This window comes from Bolinopsis microptera, chromosome 12 (assembly GCF_026151205.1).
Source record: "Bolinopsis microptera isolate Bmic1 chromosome 12, MBARI_Bmic_1.0, whole genome shotgun sequence".
In the NCBI taxonomy this organism is placed as follows: Eukaryota; Metazoa; Ctenophora; class Tentaculata; order Lobata; family Bolinopsidae; genus Bolinopsis; species Bolinopsis microptera.
Genome location: NC_087083.1, coordinates 13,607,828 through 13,625,474, shown reverse-complemented (window position 1 = coordinate 13,625,474; position 17,647 = coordinate 13,607,828). Strand labels below are relative to the sequence as shown.

General features: G+C 37.7%; 2 protein-coding genes across 2 annotated transcripts; both read right to left on the bottom strand.

Annotated features, from left to right (window-relative positions):
• Positions 1 to 47: 47 nt before the first annotated feature.
• Positions 48 to 4,304, bottom strand: LOC134824444 (kielin/chordin-like protein). Its single transcript, XM_063836350.1, has 9 exons — positions 4,208 to 4,304; positions 3,307 to 3,383; positions 2,989 to 3,154; positions 2,639 to 2,769; positions 2,329 to 2,454; positions 1,666 to 1,799; positions 1,390 to 1,494; positions 1,099 to 1,264; positions 48 to 535 (listed from the first exon to the last, which is right to left on the bottom strand). The coding sequence occupies exons 1-9, from the start codon at positions 4,287 to 4,289 to the stop codon at positions 404 to 406; spliced, it is 1,119 nt and encodes a 372-aa protein (XP_063692420.1). The 5' UTR covers positions 4,290 to 4,304; the 3' UTR covers positions 48 to 403.
• A 3,586-nt stretch (positions 4,305 to 7,890) lies between these two features.
• On the bottom strand, positions 7,891 to 14,187 carry LOC134823932 (uncharacterized). Its single transcript, XM_063835528.1, has 9 exons — positions 14,118 to 14,187; positions 13,614 to 13,757; positions 13,229 to 13,312; positions 12,002 to 12,134; positions 11,602 to 11,810; positions 11,198 to 11,347; positions 8,857 to 8,996; positions 8,484 to 8,573; positions 7,891 to 7,905 (listed from the first exon to the last, which is right to left on the bottom strand). The coding sequence occupies exons 1-9, from the start codon at positions 14,185 to 14,187 to the stop codon at positions 7,891 to 7,893; spliced, it is 1,035 nt and encodes a 344-aa protein (XP_063691598.1).
• Between the last annotated feature and the right edge of the window lie 3,460 nt (positions 14,188 to 17,647).

Genomic DNA, 17,647 nt, shown 5'->3' with positions numbered 1-17,647 from the left:
TAATCATCATCCTACAAATTTTGAGGACTACAAGAGAAATATTCGTTAAAATTCATAAAAAATCATGTCGTTATGTGCGAAATATACAGAAATGCATAAATAAACAGAAAACAATTGTATAAGCTTCACCCATTTACTCACTACTCAGTTTCTATTAATTCTACCCATTGAAATTTCACGCCATATTCCTAGAAATCCCAAATTTGACAATTATCACAGAACCGAATTAAGGGTCCTTAAAACGGGACAAATACACCTAATTAACCACTATTAGCAAATAATAATACAAAACGAAGCTCCATATCCACTGTGTATTGCCATTTTGCCATCACTGACGTTATGAATCATGAACTTGCTCGTACCGCAGCTGCTTAAACCACGTGATGCCCATATAAGGAGCTGCTTAAACCAAAGTCCAAGGAAGCTCTTCTTGGGGACATCCCTCTGCGACAGTAGCGTTCTGATGTTCTGCTACGGTAGGGCAGTTTACTGCTGCCCTCCATTTAGCTGCGCTTATATAAACTCCTGATACGGCCTGGGTGAGGAGGGGGGTTTAGAATTATCAAAAAATGTTGGGATGGTAACAATATTAATTCGAATGTCGACATTATATGAATTAAAATAAGAGATTGATTTGAGAATTAAGCACAATAAAAGTATTCAGTATACTGCTATCAGTACTGCTCTACGGATCAGAAACCTGAAGAGGCTCAAGAGAAAAGGTTGGACGGGACATACACAAAGATGTTGCGTATGGTGCTGGGTATCTCATGGAAGGACAAGGTCAGCAATATAACTTTGTATGGTAGCCTACCAAGGCTGTCAAACAAGTTACGGAGCAGGAGATTAAAAATGGCGGGACACTGCATCCGACATCCTGAGCTACTTGCCAGTGATTTAGTCTTATGGGAACCTACGCATGGTAGAGCACAGTAAGGCCGTCCAAGACAAAGCTACTTGTCTATGTTACTGAAGGAAGTTGGGACAAACTCTAAAGAGGAACTGCGAACCCTGATGCGGGACAGGGATATATGGAGGGGGTTTTCTGGCGTAGATCGGACTTAGCTCCGACATAGTAGTAGTAGTAAAAGTATTAACCTTGCACTGTTGGACGTAAGCAGCAGCAACTCCACAATCAGCCAGAAGAATCTCTCTCATCTCGTCCAGAGCACAGAAATCGTAACGGCACTTCTCCTCGTAGCCGTCAGTTGAGAGGAAGGGTCGGCACTCGTCAAACACTGCATTGTTGAAAACTTCCGGACATCTGGAGGAGATTTTTTTTTAGAGACTGAAAGTCTTAAAATGAAACTTCAACACAAGGAAATATTAAGTTTGGTATAATTAGAAAACAAGAGGAATTTGGAAGATGTGTATCACAAGCTAATTTACCTGACTTCTCCTTCAGCGGCTCTCTCTGGGTACATATCACAAAATTCTTGTGCTAGAACCTCCTGTCCCAACTCATCACATACGTCCATTCTATCAATCTCCCAACTGGAAAACGTTGTGATTAATCATCGTTCTAAATATTTCGAGGACTATGACTATATGAGAAATATTCACCCGGAATATTCTTATGAGCTTCTTTTGAACAAATAATGATTTTGAACCATGACCATGATCTTATCACCACAAAAATTAAACAACTAGAAGTGTCTGAAAAACCTGTTTCCAAAAGCGTTCAAACTGCTGACTGGACTGTCGTTTTGGAATCTGGCAAAGAACTCGTCATTAGGATCCTTGTTGTTGTTACCACAGAGACCACATGTGTTGCGAGCTGAGTCCTTCTTCAATATAACCTGGTAGTTTTAATTTTAGCTTACAAACTCAGTGGCTTTGATTTTTATTCCTTTACATTTGTTATATTCAAATTCTGAATTTCAGACCTTTTTTTTATTAAGACACTTATTTTACTTCGGTGTATTCCAACAGCCACATTGTTACACAAGTGCAACCAGCCAATTACAGGAAGCCGAAGGATTTATTTGGCCAGTGACGGTTAAGGTAGTGTGTACCATACTTTCTTCGCCCGAGACTTTGATGCAATGTGCAGCTCCTCATTTAACCCTCACACCCGATTTCTCGAGTATTCGGCTGAGTAGACCGGGGGGCTGCATTAGCATAGACCACTCAGGATCCTTAGCTGAACGTCAACGACGCTCACCCCACGACCAGGCAGACAGTGGGATTTGAACCCGCAACCTCACGATTGCAAAGCTGGCGTTTTAACCAACTGCGCTAACCTGGCCGTAAAATTTGCAAATCAAAATCTTCGTATGTATTTTCGATTCAATCAATACGATCAGGATCAACAAGCAATAAACGAACCTGAGTAGATATGATACCGTCCCATGTGACCATGATGCCGTTAGGAAGAATGACTGTGATGTAAAGACCATCATACTGGATCTTAATACCCTCTACCTCCACTTCTCCTTTGTATTTTAAAGGAACCTGGGAGGATAATTTAGGAAACAAGCATAATATCACAATTTTATCACGACAAAAATTGCTTATTATAAAACAATCAAACATTTTAATCATCTCATCATAGTTTGTGCACCTTGTGTATTACTATTATCCAATTGTCTTAGTGATTTAGCGCGTTTGAATTATTTGCATGTACAAAACATGTCACCTTTTCTCCTCTGTAGACGACAATCCATCCTCTTTGGAGGTTAAGACCGATACTGTTCCAGAACACGGTGACATCAATTAAACACGAAGCAGGATACCCCAGGTCTTTAGGTCCACACTGTTTGAAGTTGCCTGTGGAGGAATATCCATTTATGCTCTTATGTTATTGTTAATGATAATCATAAGGGTACCATAATAGACCAGCTATCGCCCTTACTTGGAGTTGTACCCAGTAACGTTCCAAAATGATTTTTGTACTAAACTAATGATCGTAAGAAAACACCTAAAGGTTATGTTGTATCATGTGTTACAAATAACATTTGAAGGTCATGTTTTAAATGTTTCACTGACCATATACGACCCACTCTCCCCAATCGCAATCCATGGACAGCACGTAGTTGCAGTCTCCCATGTAGTCGTATAGCTTGTTATCGTAGGTAACGATATGGGGATCTCCGAATACTTGGCAGGGTGTTCCTAATGCTTCTCCAGTACTCTCGATCTCCTCAACGTTCACCTGCAAGCTCGGAATTTGGATTAGAAGTGGAAGTATAGAGGTAAAACTGAATCCTTGTTCTTATTCTTTGGTGATCAGTCTAAGAAATTGACCATTGCTACACCTGATGTGTACTGATTCTGAGATCTTAATAAATAATTAATGTAAATAACCTGAATAGATTCGCTCTCCTGGATCATTTCCTTGTCACCTCCGTAAATACAATTCATTGCTTGACATGTGTATACTCCTGAAAAGTATTTTTATCAACTCCCCATTTAATTATAGCACCTTAATTACGCTTTAAATCCACTTTGCAATATTAACATCAACTTGCAGCTACTTAAACTAAACTAAATTGTAGAAAAATTGAAACTTTCTCACTTACATTGACCTCTTAATAAGCAGTGCCTAAAAGAAGTACAAATCCAAAAACAATAAAGTTCTGCATCTTATAAAAACAACATGATAATAAATCAGATCCACTCACCATCATCTCCGCAAACAATAAAGTTCTGCATCTTATAAAAACAACATGATAATAAATCAGATCCACTCACCATCATCTCCGCAAACAATAAAGTTCTGCATCTTATAAAAACAACATGATAATAAATCAGATCCACTCACCATCATCTCCGCAAACAATAAAGTTCTGCATCTTATAAAAACAACATGATAATAAATCAGATCCACTCACCATCATCTCCGCAAACAATAAAGTTCTGCATCTTATAAAAACAACATGATAATAAATCAGATCCACTCACCATCATCTCCGCAAACAATAAAGTTCTGTATCTTATAAAAACAACATGATAATAAATCAGATCCACTCACCATCATCTCCGCAAACAATAAAGTTCTGTATCTTATAAAAACAACATGATAATAAATCAGATCCACTCACCATCATCTCCGCAAACAATAAAGTTCTGCATCTTATAAAAACAACATGATAATAAAGTTCTGCATCTTATAAAAACAACATGACAATAAAGTTCTGCATCTTATAAAAACAACATGATAATGCATCTTATAAAAACAACATGATAATAAATCAGATCCACCCACCATCATCTCCAGGAGCAGCTCCAGACACAGCGTAGACAGCACCCTCGTGCACTTTATCACCGTCCTTCCACCAGCTCATCATGGGGGGAGGACTTCCTGTTGCCTGATAAGGGGAGATAAGAGGTGATAAGATAAGTGGAGATGCTTTCAGTGGTGTGCGTTTTTATTATTTTTTGAGTATTTGATGTGCTTAATTTATTTTTTGCAATTTGATGATGGTTTTTAAAAAGGACACGTTGGTTTAGTTAAAGCAGTATCACGAAGATTTGATGTTATTTAAGTGAGACACCGTATCTTGAGACGGATTAGAAATTTAATAGTTCATACGGTTGTTGTAATCATTAGTAATTAACAAAATTGAATCAATGAAAATTTAAATCAATGAAATTGTCTTCATACGTTTTATGTTTTCTACCAAAAATTTGATTGTATAGTCAATTTGTGACTGATGGAATTATTAATGTCATGTTGTAAAAGTAATTGTTTGTATAGTTCAGATTCAGCTCTGGTCTAGTATTATGTCACGTGTAATGTCACGTGTAATGTCACGTGTAATGCACCTCACATTAATTGCAGCTCTGGTCTCTAGTATTATGTCACGTGTAATACACCTCACATTAATTGCAGCTCTGTCAAGTCTGGTATAGTGCACTCAGTATTTCTAGTGATTCGTCTGGTAGGCTGGATTCTCTTCCTCTTGCTACAAGGCCCGCATAACGCCAGGTTTCGGAGCGACTTCATCTTCAGAAGGTACACCCACGGGTTAAAGATAAGTGATATAAACATCATCAAGTAGAGGAGAAACTTGGGAGTGTTCTCAATCCAAGTATCTTGGTGGAGTATCTGATGACGGTACTGTTGTAGTCGTATCACAGCATAAGGGAAGTTGGTCAGAGCGAAGATGATGGAGACACTCAACGTGTAGAGAGTTCTGATGATGAAGTTTCCAGAGCGGGTGCTCGTTCCGTGTGTCATTGTCTTGATTGTGGAGATGTTGAGGAGTAGGTAGGTGAATATGATGACGTCACAGATAAGAATAGTCAGGAATCCTAGGGTAACCAGGGAGATTAGTATAGCGAGATCTCTTTTGGCCAAGGAGATCGGATCAACTTCATGATCTCCTGCACTGGACAGTTCCACTTCACAGGTCAAAGGCACGATGTACCGGTCAGCTGCCTTTAAGCAGATCATTTTTGGGGTGTTTCCTCCCGGGTTGTTAGTCGGGCTGCTATAGTAAACATCAACTCCATTAGGGATAACCCTGGCTACGATTGGTAAGATCACCATTATCACACCCAACCTTACCACCTTCTGTGTATCCATAAAGAAGGTGTATCGCAGTGGCATTGTCAGATGTAAACATTTGTCCGCAGCTAGAACCGCTACAATTATCACCCTGAGAAAGAACAGGTATTCTAGAAGGAAGAATAGGATGAACTTTGTGTAGAACTCCATTGTGGAATGGCCGTGGAAGTGTGCGGGGAATGCCATGTGGAGTCCAGCCGGGAAACCAACAAGCAGGCAGAAGAGAGATCAGATATGGTCAGCATTATGCAGAGTAGGTAGGAGTGTGTGTAGAGCGAATCTTTTATTTGCCTCAGTACGGTAGATTGAGTAGAGGAAGTAGGAGTTTATTGCTGCGAAGATTACGCTTAGAGGTAGGATAATACTGCCAGCTGTGATGACAGTAGATGGGTTGAGCTGTTCCTCAGGTGTAATAGGACTCATGTTGGAGCTTGAATATGTGTGTGCGGGACTGAGAGTCGGTTCAATCATTTTAAACTTTTACTTCTTTACTTGATCTGAGACTGCATTTGGTTTAAAATTGACAGTAGAAAATGATACTCTAAAAGTTTATTTCAGAACATATAAGTGAATTCGAGACATTTGTGATTATTAGCCGATAATAAAATAAAAGAGTGAAAACAATACAACAAATACGTTAACGAAACCAAAACTCGAGGTGAAATAAAATTCATAGACCCATGAAAATGGAGATTATATTTACCGTGCAGCTGTGATGTAATATAAATTATCAAACAAAGTAGAAATGGTCTGTGCTCTGTAATCTGTATGTTGCACAGGGGGCACAGTTAGGATGATAAATTTAATCAAATAAATGAGACACATAAATATTTTCAGGTGTCGTCAATACAACCAGCGATTCGGATTCGTTGATAACCACATACCATACTCAAAGCTGAAGACGATTTACACAAATATTTGTATACATTTCGTATCACTTATATGGTTTAAACAGCGCCATCCAGAACCATACTCAAAGTTGATTTTCAGTGTTATTTGATCTTTTTCAATGCACTGAATTTTTAGAGCAATTTTTCTCCGGTCAATTTTTCTCCAGGCCCCACCTCTAAAAGTGGTTACTCGGTTCCCGAAGGTCTGTGAGATCTATATAGAGGGTGATCAAAATTCATGGCATAAAATGGAGAATTACCCAAGGTTTTTTCCATTTTCTCCATAGAAAAAGTTTCCATTTTATGCAATTTTATGCAATTTTATGCAATTTTATGCCATTTTATGCTATTGGACCCCCAATCACATGATTCATTTTAGTATGGACACGAAGGTAGAACAAAACCGCCCTAAATGATGGTTTTAACTGAGAGGATTGATGGTTTGAAATTGAGTGAACACACCTCAGTGAAATTCGTTTTTCCCCAAGTAAATAGCAAATACCTGTTTTGGTACGTGCTACCCCTGATCTAAACCCAGGTATCTGTAGCGTCAGTGACTGCGATATTTTGAAAGCCAAGTTTGTCACATCTAGGCAGTGTTTGATTGGTCTAAGCACGTTACCAAACCCAAAATCTGCTATTGAGTAAGGAAAATCTTTTAATATTTAGGTCGTTTAAATCTGGGTTATTATTTGCCTCATCACATTATCACATCACAAAACAAAGTGATCCACTATGTTTTGTTTCAAATTTACACCTGAGTAGATCCAATAAGCTTTACCTAGCAATTCCAGACTGTTGAGGTCATAAAAAAAACCGTTATTCCATGTTATTGTTATTCGCCCTCGTGTCCACCCTTTCAAGAAATAACATATCCAAAGCTGAAGACGATTTACTCAAGTATTCTAACAATAATTTTTAAACATTTCGCGTATCAATAACGAAGTCTGATCGTCATCTTCTTACAGCGTTCGATGTCTGTGTGAAGGTAAAATGGTGAAATCCTCTGGATCAGGCAGAGGTCGAGTATCACTTATATGAGTATTCAGTATATGGTTTAAAGTTAAACAGCACCATCCAGAACCATACTCAAAGTCAATTTTCAATGTTATTCGATATTTTTCAGTGCACTGTGGATAACTACTGAAGTTACGTAATTTTACCACATTTATAATTCATGGTAACCCTAGCAAAATATTCATGCCGCATTTTCACAGGTATCAATGAAATGAAATATTAGATAACGTTGTCACCGCACCTCACGAGTGCAAAGATCACACATGACACAAATTAACTTTGGGATCAACTATTATAACAAACCCTAACAAGTTGAAAACGTTTTGGGTGATGAAATAGAATTAATTACTAAATATAGTTGAGTGTGTCCCACAACCAAGCACATTGCCTAGAAGTCCTTCATTGGACATAAGTGGCGTTTAGCTCTATAAACCAAAACCAAACCAAAATATATGAGAATGTCTCATGGACTCAACTGTAGTGTAACTGAAATTTACAAATAAGCTGAATTAAGGAATATTGCCACGACCACATGGAGAATGGATATGGTATTTAATTTAATTTAATTTAATTTAATTTATAATAAATACCATATCTTTATAATATAAAGATATTGATAATTGTGCCTGGGATCAACTGTAATCGAAAATATACATTATATTTATAAAATTCATAACTCGTGAGAAAAAACGTAAAATAATCATTTATATCGTAGGAAAGAAAAGATCGGTCATTTGACACGAAATACTGTGACGAAGATCAATCATAATAATCTGAAATGCAGGATAAACCGTTGATGCCACGGCCACTCAGCCAGCTGTGATTGATGATTAATGATTTTCTTTAATTCTATAGGACCTACTCACAGGTGTTCCCCATAAAAAACGTTTTGTAGCGTTATAATCTTGCTTCTAACACTACTCGTTCATTTCGTTGCACTTTCAACGGATTGTGACAGGGAAGGGCAATTGTTGAATGCAAAAGGGATGTTATACGCTTTCAGTTTTGGGTGACTCAGTTATATTTATCTCATTTATAAAAATTCGATTGATCTTAACGCTTACCTCGCATGTGAGAGTAAAACTATCTCCCTCCGAGACGATGTGGATACTGGTCGGGCTGGACTTGAGACTCATACCTCCGCTGGTCTGTCCCTGGAGTGGCAATTTTAAAGAGTGGCAATTTTAAAAAGAGTGACAATGCAAAAAGAGTCACAATTTTAAAAAGTTTCAATTTTAAAAAGTGATAATTTAAAAAAGTGATAATTTTAAAAAGAGACAAAAAGTTTGGGGATAAAGCCTCTATAAAGTCTAAACCTATCAACATGATGACGCGATATTTGTTGAAACACTACTTTTCAGAGAAATCGTTATTTGAAAGTAACACTGTAACACAGGATCTTTCATTGTGTTTGAAGATAAGCTACCAATTTGCTACCTTTTTGAAGATGGTGTCGGTGATGACTGGCCTCTCAACAGCAGGGCACATTCCTTGTGTCCAGATACCGATATCAGTCCCTTGTTGACACTCCAGTTGTTCCAGTTGACACGGGTTGAAATACGTGTTACAGTCAAAACCTGTAGTTTGAAGGGGTTGAAATAAGTGTTATACAGATCAAAACCCTATCGAAATACGCAAGGCCTTCTTCGACCTTACAGTTCAGTCGAAGTAATTTATATAGATGACAGACCCACCATAATAGCTTTGTTATTTGTATGCCACAATTCTTAGATTTGAATACCTTATCGGACCTTATTTGGACGGACATTACTTGAACGCTGGAGGCCCTAGCGTTCATCTTAATGTCCGTTCAAATTAAGTCCGTTCAATTAATGTCCGTCCAAGTTAAAGTCCGTTGAAATTTTTTCAAGAATTTTTCCATTTCGAACTTTTTGTCCAGCATATGACAATGTATTATTATTAATTTCAGTCAATTTCAATAGCTATCATTAAACTAAACTATATATAGTTTTTATTGATTCAACGATATATCGTTGAATCAATAAAAACAAGGCATTATAAAATTTTAACAATGCATTTAAAAATCATTTGCTAAAATTAAAAAACGTCAAAAAAAGGATGAAAAAAAATTCGGATTTTTGATGGTTTTGATTGCCTTCTAGCGTTCATATTAATGTCCGTTCATGATTATGTCCGTTCAAGTAATGTCCGTCCAAATAAGGTCCGATAAGGTATGTAGGATATTTCTCATCGAATGAATTATATATCAAAATATATCGGATTTTACTGGTTTATTATTTTTTTAAACATTCAAATTTGGCTTTATTATCCTAGAAACTACTTGAGAAAATGTGTGTCTTAATATAAAGCTCGATACAGTGAATCGAACGGAGCGACAAACATTACACGTTTGATTAGTCTAAAAATGTAACCTCTTCGAAAATTTTACAAACTCCGTCGTGACACTTTCACAGAGTAAACACTAAATTTCTCAATCTATATACGTCGTAATATGTCGACTTTATAGGGATCCTGCCAATCGTTGTCACACATTTTGTATAGTCACCTTCTGTTCGCCATAGCTGTAACTTTCTGTTTCTAAAATTGTAACTTTATCATCCTCTCTACGACTAATATTAGGACAGATGTTCCTGCACAGTATGATCGAGCTCCACAGAAATAAGATTATTCAAGCCTTACTTAGTGAGACACAAGAAAACAATAGTTCCAGGGAATTGTAGTTACCATCACCTGCCCGCCTACTCAAACCACTGTTTCCCCGCAAGCGTTCCTCCGCAAGCGTTCCTAGTCTGTCCCAACTGCTCATATTTTCTCATAATCACAGTGGTATATCAGCTTCTCTACCAATCAAAAACCAGTAACAACTGCCAAGTAGACCTTCCAGCCAATGAAAGAGCTTCATTAGCTCTGCCTTATTCTTGCCAGCCAATGAGAAATATTCCAGGATCAAGGATCGGAGCTGGTGGTATCGCAGGTGCTGTATCGATCATCTCTAACCACAGGTTGACGCAAGAACAAGGTAATCTTATACGAGGATAGATCACGTGATCTCAACTACCGATCACGTGACTAAACCGTTACCATGGTACCGAGGCCCAGGTGACCACTGCAATTGTGATCCAGGTGTACTCAAACGCAATATTTACAACAAACATCAGCGATACGTATAATGCACTACGCGGTGGCTCTCCTGCCACATGTGACACGGGTAATATATTTCCAGCCAATAGAGGGGATCAAATGTAATTTAGACCAGTCTCAGCCTGCGTTTTGTGTCACGTGGTGTCAGCTTCACGCTGTATCTAGGATGGAGCACTTATGCGGCACCTCACAATTCTGTTCCGTATGCTGCATGGGTGACAGACCAATCTTATTTTTACAATTTGTATCGCCTGGTGCGATTTGTTCCGCCATTTGACTCGCAGTTAAATGTTGGTTCATCAGTTGTTAAGTTATTTTCATTCAACCTCGCAACGGATAATTGGATAAAGTCCTGCAAAGAACTCACTTTCGATGGTATGATCAAATAAATCACCCTTTCGACCAGATCCGCGAATTCAAATTGGTAGTTGGTCCTAAATCTCAATCATTTTTCGTCTTTAGAATAGAAATAATAAATTTGCTAAAACCAATGTACACTGTACAGGCTATTCACGAAACATTGGTACGATTTCAAACACCCGTAAAAGAATTAATTGTGGAGCAATCAGCTATATTTTGCGCTCACTTTTTTCGTAACTAGTCCAGATAACTTAAACTAGTCCAGATATCATAATAATTAAAAACGGAAACTTACCGCACACCACATCAAAAGTAGTGTCACACTCCGGACAAACGCAGGTAGCAGTCCCGGCGATATAGTCGGGTTCACAAGTTTTAGGGGGGTCACAAGTGATGGTGGCACAGAGATCCAGTACTCGGAGATAGGCGTCATGGAATACCGCTCCTGCAGATAGCAGGTTAGTGAGATTAAAGAAATAGGGGGTACTGAAAACCAAGTTTATTACATATGGGTGTGTTAAGTAATATAAAATATCTAAATCCCTATCAGTTCAGTCTTATCGTGCAGACTAGTTTTTTTTAGGACCAGACAAGTTTTTAGGACCAGTGTAGGAAACTCTGGATAGGAATACGTCCAAAATTTATACCTGAACACAAAATATAAAGTGAAATTAACCACAGGATTCTATTTTCACGTACCCTGAACATTGCCAGCCATGCAAGTATACCATCCCTCATGATCCTTAGTCACATCTTCTATCTCCTGAATAATATTCACGTTGCTACTATCCGGATCACTGGCTTTAGCTGCTTCTCTTTCTTCGAGAGACGGTGGACTGTAGGAGGTCATTGCTTCTTCTTGTGCCATGATAGTTATTGTAGGGGCTGGGGCTCCGGATGCAGCACACCTGTTCGGGATTTGTTAACTTTGTTTTCAATATCTTGCCATCAAGTAATATACCAATAAATTATCCAGCAAACTAGGTATCTTTCCTGGTTCTGCCATTTATTAAATATCGATGATTGAGAGTGCTTTCAATTGAGTAAGACGCTTAATGGAACTAAGTGGTTACACCTTCAAGAACCTATGAGAACTAACTTAAACTGAGCAGTGGCACCAGGAGGAACAGTGATGTTGACAGGTTTGATGTTGATGAAAGGAGGGATGAGAGGGGGGTCCTCTGCGAAGGGCAGGTCATCTCTGGAGGGAGGGTTCTGAATCGGCACGATATCTGAAGCATAGCATTTATTATATGGAACCCTGGGACCTTGACTTCTAAAGGGATTTCTAGCATTTTTTTCTACTTCTAGTTCTTTAATCTGGAGGGTCTGTTACTATTGAATGCTTAATTTTGTTCAAACTGACCAGCTGTATGAATCCCTCAAATTGTTTGAGAGAATCACACCCTGAAATGTATTTTAATTACCAAATATAACACCCCTGATAATATGGTTTGACACGCAGGTTCTTCTCAGCAGCTTTCAAAAGCAACAGTTTCCTTAAAGATTTCGGAAGGAACCTCTGATAGCATCTCACCTTTCTAAGTTAGCTTCCTTTTCAAGTGGAAACATAATTCAGTGATTACAAATCCCATCGTAATAATACATGTAAGGGAATTCAGCCCATATTGTCTCAATGATATTATTTCGGCTTAGAATGACTTTTCCTGACAATAGTTTTGACATAATATGGCTTATAACTAGGGTCGTATACTAGAATCCCGACGGCATAACCATGTCACAACCATGGTTATGAGCATAATTAGTACATAATATGTATTGTGTACACGTGTAGTGAGTATGTTCTAGAACAAATTCAAACTCGTTCCTACCCAGCAAGTCGTCATCTTCATTGTCTGAGAAAACATAATTACACTTAGATCATTTGTTAAGATCATCCTGGATCTTTGTTTAAATACTTTGACAAGTCCTCTTAAATATTTTAAAAAGTATTGTGTCTGAAATTTGAGTCAGTCGTTAGAGCTTTAGAGAAAGTAACAAATGAATTTTGACAGGAATAGACGGCAAACACTGTCAATAGTTTTGTACTAATATTCTGTTCTCACAACTATCTCTTGTTTTGCGTTAAAAGAGTATGGGTCAGTTCTATCCAGGTCTTATTGTGTAAAGTTGCTTACCCAGTGTTATAGTGGTAAAACTTGTTAACAATTTTTAATTCGCTTAGATTTGCCCATTTTAAACATTTATCGCAATTTAGATAATTATGTACTATAAACGTACTGCTGTCGAGGCGAAAACCATAAACAGTTTCACTCTATCATGTTAATTATTATTATATAAATGTTAAATACTTTACGAAACTTACTGATAGGCAGAGCTCCATCCTCTCCGTCAGCATTGGTAGGTGTGATCTCCGTGGGAGGGAAGGTAACAGGAAGAGTGACTGGGTCTGAAAATGTGGATGTAGTTGTAATATCGGGCCTGGGTATTTAGGTTTATTTATTAGCTTGTGTTAAAAGATAGGATATTTAGTTGGTTAGATATTTTAGTTAGATATGTTACCTTATCGGACTTTATTTGAACGGACATTAGTCGGACGCTGGGGGCCTTAGCGTTCAATTTAATGTCCGTTCAAATAAAGTCCGACAAGATATTTACATTAAATATATTAAATGAGTGTTCATTTTAATGTCCGTTCAAAATTATGTCCGTTCACAAAATTTCCGGTAAAATAACGATAAGGTAGTTACCAGAATCTCCACCGCTATCACCACCACCAGAGCACTGTCCAGCTGTGAAGATACCGATCTGCTGACAATACTCCACCAGGCCGGGTATCAGAGCGGAACAAGCCTCAGCGTTCTGACAACTCGCACACCAGAACTCCGGTCCTCCTGTACAGGTGAGTTAGTGGTGAGTTAAGAGGTGAGTAAAGAGGTGAGTTAAGAGGTGAGTTAAGAGGTGAGTTAAGAGGTGAGTTAAGAGGTGAATTAGTGGCAAAACTCAGTTGCAATGAGCAAGATATAAAGTCTTTTTATATGTTGATGATTCAAACTCTATTCCTTATTGGTTATATAACTGACCACTACGAAAACTAAATCGTGCGGTACAGAAACACAACTTAACATTTAGACTGACGCACAATAAATAAGCAGGCGCATAAAAAATCAAACCGACGTAAAAACACAAAAATCAGATAAATCAACTTAATATTAAACTAAGTTTTATTAAATTAAATAAAACAATTTTTTTACCTGAACTACATTCCTCCAGCTGCTGAGCGAATGAAACCGCTAATAAAGCAGCCAACACAAAAACTTTCATCCTGACTGAAGTATGTTTTAGAAACTGAATAATGGATATTTTAGAAACTGCCTGTTAAATGCGGTGACAAACGACCCTAAAAATATGTCTTGTAATCTTGGAGGTCTTGCAATGATTTTTGCAACTATTGGATTTTCAAATATGATTTTACACACATGAAGTATGCATATACCGAAAAATACACAAACATATCGTTTCAAAACTATTTAAACCCGTTTTTACCACACCACCGAGACTAACTGTATTTAAATGGCCGTAAATGTATTAAAATTACAGTTAAATAAAGAAATATGGAAAATAATCAGGCGGATTTTGTCTGACAGACTGACATTTTCAAAAAAAGTAAAACACTTAACATGACAAGTCAGATTAAACACCACGACAGTGATGAATACTGCAATAGCCAATAGTATATTCACCCAATCACGTGACCCTATAACGTGGTTACCATACCAACCATACAAGCATTCTTCTGAAGTAAATAGTTTGCTCTGAAAGCCAATGAAAAGTTTTTTTAACCCAGAAAACCCAATTAGTAGACAGCCGGTTATGCTGCTTCCGACTAAATTTTATTACGCGTAGTGCGGCAATTTTCTTCCCATATCAACTAAAATAAATGGTCCAATTCAAAAAGGTTTTTTTAACGTATGCGTTCTATAGTAATTTGCCGAAATGTTATCAACCACAAATAAATTGGCTGTGTGAAAGTCGGGACTCTTTCCGTTTCGCAGAAAAATGTTAACTCAAAATATACACTTTTCTCAGAAATTGAAAATTATACAATAATTTTATGGAAACAGTGCATTATTAACATTATTTTAAGAGAAAAGAATTGCCCAAATTTTAAAGACTGTCATTTGTACATAGGATTAGAAAAAACACCTTGAACCACAGAAAGAACAATTATGCAAAATAACATTTTCTTCTCAAACCAACGCTTAAACAAACCATCGTAAGGTAAAACCGGTGTGACTGTACAAATCATACTTAGTAACCAATTGATTATCGGCAAAACATGACAGTATGGGCGGAAAACACAAATCTTGAGTGCCAATAAAAACAGCAGACCCGACCACGTGACAATCATGTTTGATCACGTGATATTTGTTTGTTTTTATTGCAAGTCAACGGTGCATCGCTTACATTATGTTTAGTAATGGTGCTATTTTAGACTGGGTATACGTGACTGCCCACTTCATGTGCAGGGACTACAATAAGTAGCACAACACTTTAATTTACTGAACATTTTACAGAGTAGGGGCTGGCAATTTGAATGGACCTAAATCTGAAATAAAAAGTAAATGCTGGTTAGTGGTCAGGTAATAAAGAGTAATGTATTGTATAGATGTGGATACACAAAATAACATTTAAAATCACACGTTCAATTTTGACACAATCAAAAATCATAATTTTTCCTTTTTTTCAGAATCATTATCTTGACAAGTTTTTCTATCAGCGTCAAGTTATAATAAACAAATGTAGATCCTCAAAACTGTATAGAAATATTAATTGCTGCATCAATCATCCATTTTATAGTATTATTTTAGGAAGTTTTAACAGGTCGTTATAATATTCACTATTTAATTCGGTTTTAAGAACAAAGTTTTCTCACAAAGTGTCATACCAAATCAGTGACGACGTTTAATAAACTTTATTAATAGACCTTCATTTGACACCTTTCATTTATTTTTGTATCACTAATTGTTTTGAAATGATTTCCGGTAACCATCATGTAGGTTATCAAAAGGCTAAAAAGGCTCAAGTTTGCTGATTGATTTTATGTAATGGTGGGATTATATTAGCTGATAATGCACACATCGCGAATATACCGGAAGATCAATATCACACAGTATGTTTACATGTGTTTCACAGGAATACTCTTTATAAGTTTATATGTGCACACTGCACAATCATCTCAATCTAAAATACAACTTGGTGCATCTTGAACAAGTTTGTTATTACAGTGATAGGGTTTACAGAAGTTCCGTTACATCTAAACACATTCCAGTTTTAAAGCGTTAAAAGTATAAATTTAGTTATACTTATAATAACCTTTATTATCATGATCGTTGAATTTCAGTAGGTTATGTGGAATCCACAAGAATTTATTTCAATTCTAACAGGTTATAAGCTTTAAAAGCTATAATTTCCAGAATCCTCTCTAGCTCTCAAATTCATTACCCTCATACAACATACACAACCTAACTCCTAAATCCACACAATAACACGTCCCACGACCGTTATTACGCATAATTACAACAACACCTGTACCACATGGGCATTAAAACTCAGGTAATTCTAAATCTCCCTCACATCTAAAGTGCACAACAAATCCCAGCTGCCTCACCAGCCCCTCTCTCGCCAGCCTCTCTACTCTCCAGTTACTACAACCTGTTTGGCAGTGATTATCGTAGACACTAGTAGGTTCTAAAGAGAGAGAGAGAGAGAGAGAGATAGAGAGAGATATAGAGAAAGAGAGAGAGAGAGAGAGAGAGAGAGAGAGAGAGAGAGAGAGAGAGAGAGAGAGAGAGAGAGAGAGAGAGAGAGAGAGAGAGAGAGAGAGAGAGAGAGAGAGAGAGAGAGAGAGAGAGAGAGAGAGAGAGAGAGAGAGAGAGAGAGAGAGAGAGAGAGAGAGAGAGAGAGAGAGAGAGAGAGAGAGAGAGAGAGAGAGAGAGAGAGAGAGAGAGAGAGAGAGAGAGAGAGAGAGAGAGAGAGAGAGAGAGAGAGAGAGAGAGAGAGAGAGAGAGAGAGAGAGAGAGAGAGAGAGAGAGAGAGAGAGAGAGAGAGAGAGAGAGAGAGAGAGAGAGAGAGAGAGAGAGAGAGAGAGAGAGAGAGAGAGAGAGAGAGAGAGAGAGAGAGAGAGAGAGAGATGAGTCCTGTTAGATGACATGCCCCGGCCTTGTTACCATCACATGGAACCAGCCGGTCCTCTCATTAAGTTATTACAGCTGACAACCTTGTTCTCAGTATTAGCAGCCTCTTCTAACTCTCGGTCCCACAAATCTCGTCTGTTATTACGCATTGTGTTGTTACGCACTACTACGTTGTTACCGTTACTCATGAGGCGCGTTGTATTGAGAAATCTTTAAATCATTTGCAGCTGGCTGTTTTGTTGTTGATGATTTTCAACCTTTAGGATTTTCTTGTATTTTTCTCGAAACAGAGGGACAGAAACGTGATTACTCATGTGTTGCTGGTGATTTTTATTTAAATACCGGTTTTAAAAATGTATTACCCAGCCGTACAAATCACCTTGTGATTATATTAAGCCGTGCAGCTGTGTCTGACTACAGATAAAATAGTCCTTAGCGATAAAGTTAGTATTGATTCCAGACGTTCAATCAGAGCCCTTACCCAGGTACTATAGTATACTAGTAGGCAGCGTTCTAGTGGACTGAAGATGTGCTGTCTGAGAAAAAGAGTCGTTAGTGATTTGTAGTTTATAGGATTTATGTGGGTC

What these genes read in the sequence shown, in the direction of transcription:
- LOC134824444 (XM_063836350.1), bottom strand. Translation starts at nt 4,289, where the DNA reads ATGATGAGCTGGTGGAAGGACGGTGATAAAGTGCACGAGGGTGCTGTC. An exon ending in GCCGCTGAAGGAGAAGTCAG is followed by an intron (nt 1,265 to 1,389) that starts GTAAATTAGCTT and finishes AATCTCCTCCAG; the next exon opens with ATGTCCGGAAGTTTTCAACA. An exon ending in CTTACGTCCAACAGTGCAAG is followed by an intron (nt 536 to 1,098) that starts GTTAATACTTTT and finishes CTCCTCACCCAG; the next exon opens with GCCGTATCAGGAGTTTATAT.
- LOC134823932 (XM_063835528.1), bottom strand. Translation starts at nt 14,187, where the DNA reads ATGAAAGTTTTTGTGTTGGCTGCTTTATTAGCGGTTTCATTCGCTCAG. An exon ending in GGATGGAGCTCTGCCTATCA is followed by an intron (nt 12,135 to 13,228) that starts GTAAGTTTCGTA and finishes GCTATGCTTCAG; the next exon opens with ATATCGTGCCGATTCAGAAC. An exon ending in CCGACACCATCTTCAAAAAG is followed by an intron (nt 8,574 to 8,856) that starts GTAGCAAATTGG and finishes TTGCCACTCCAG; the next exon opens with GGACAGACCAGCGGAGGTAT.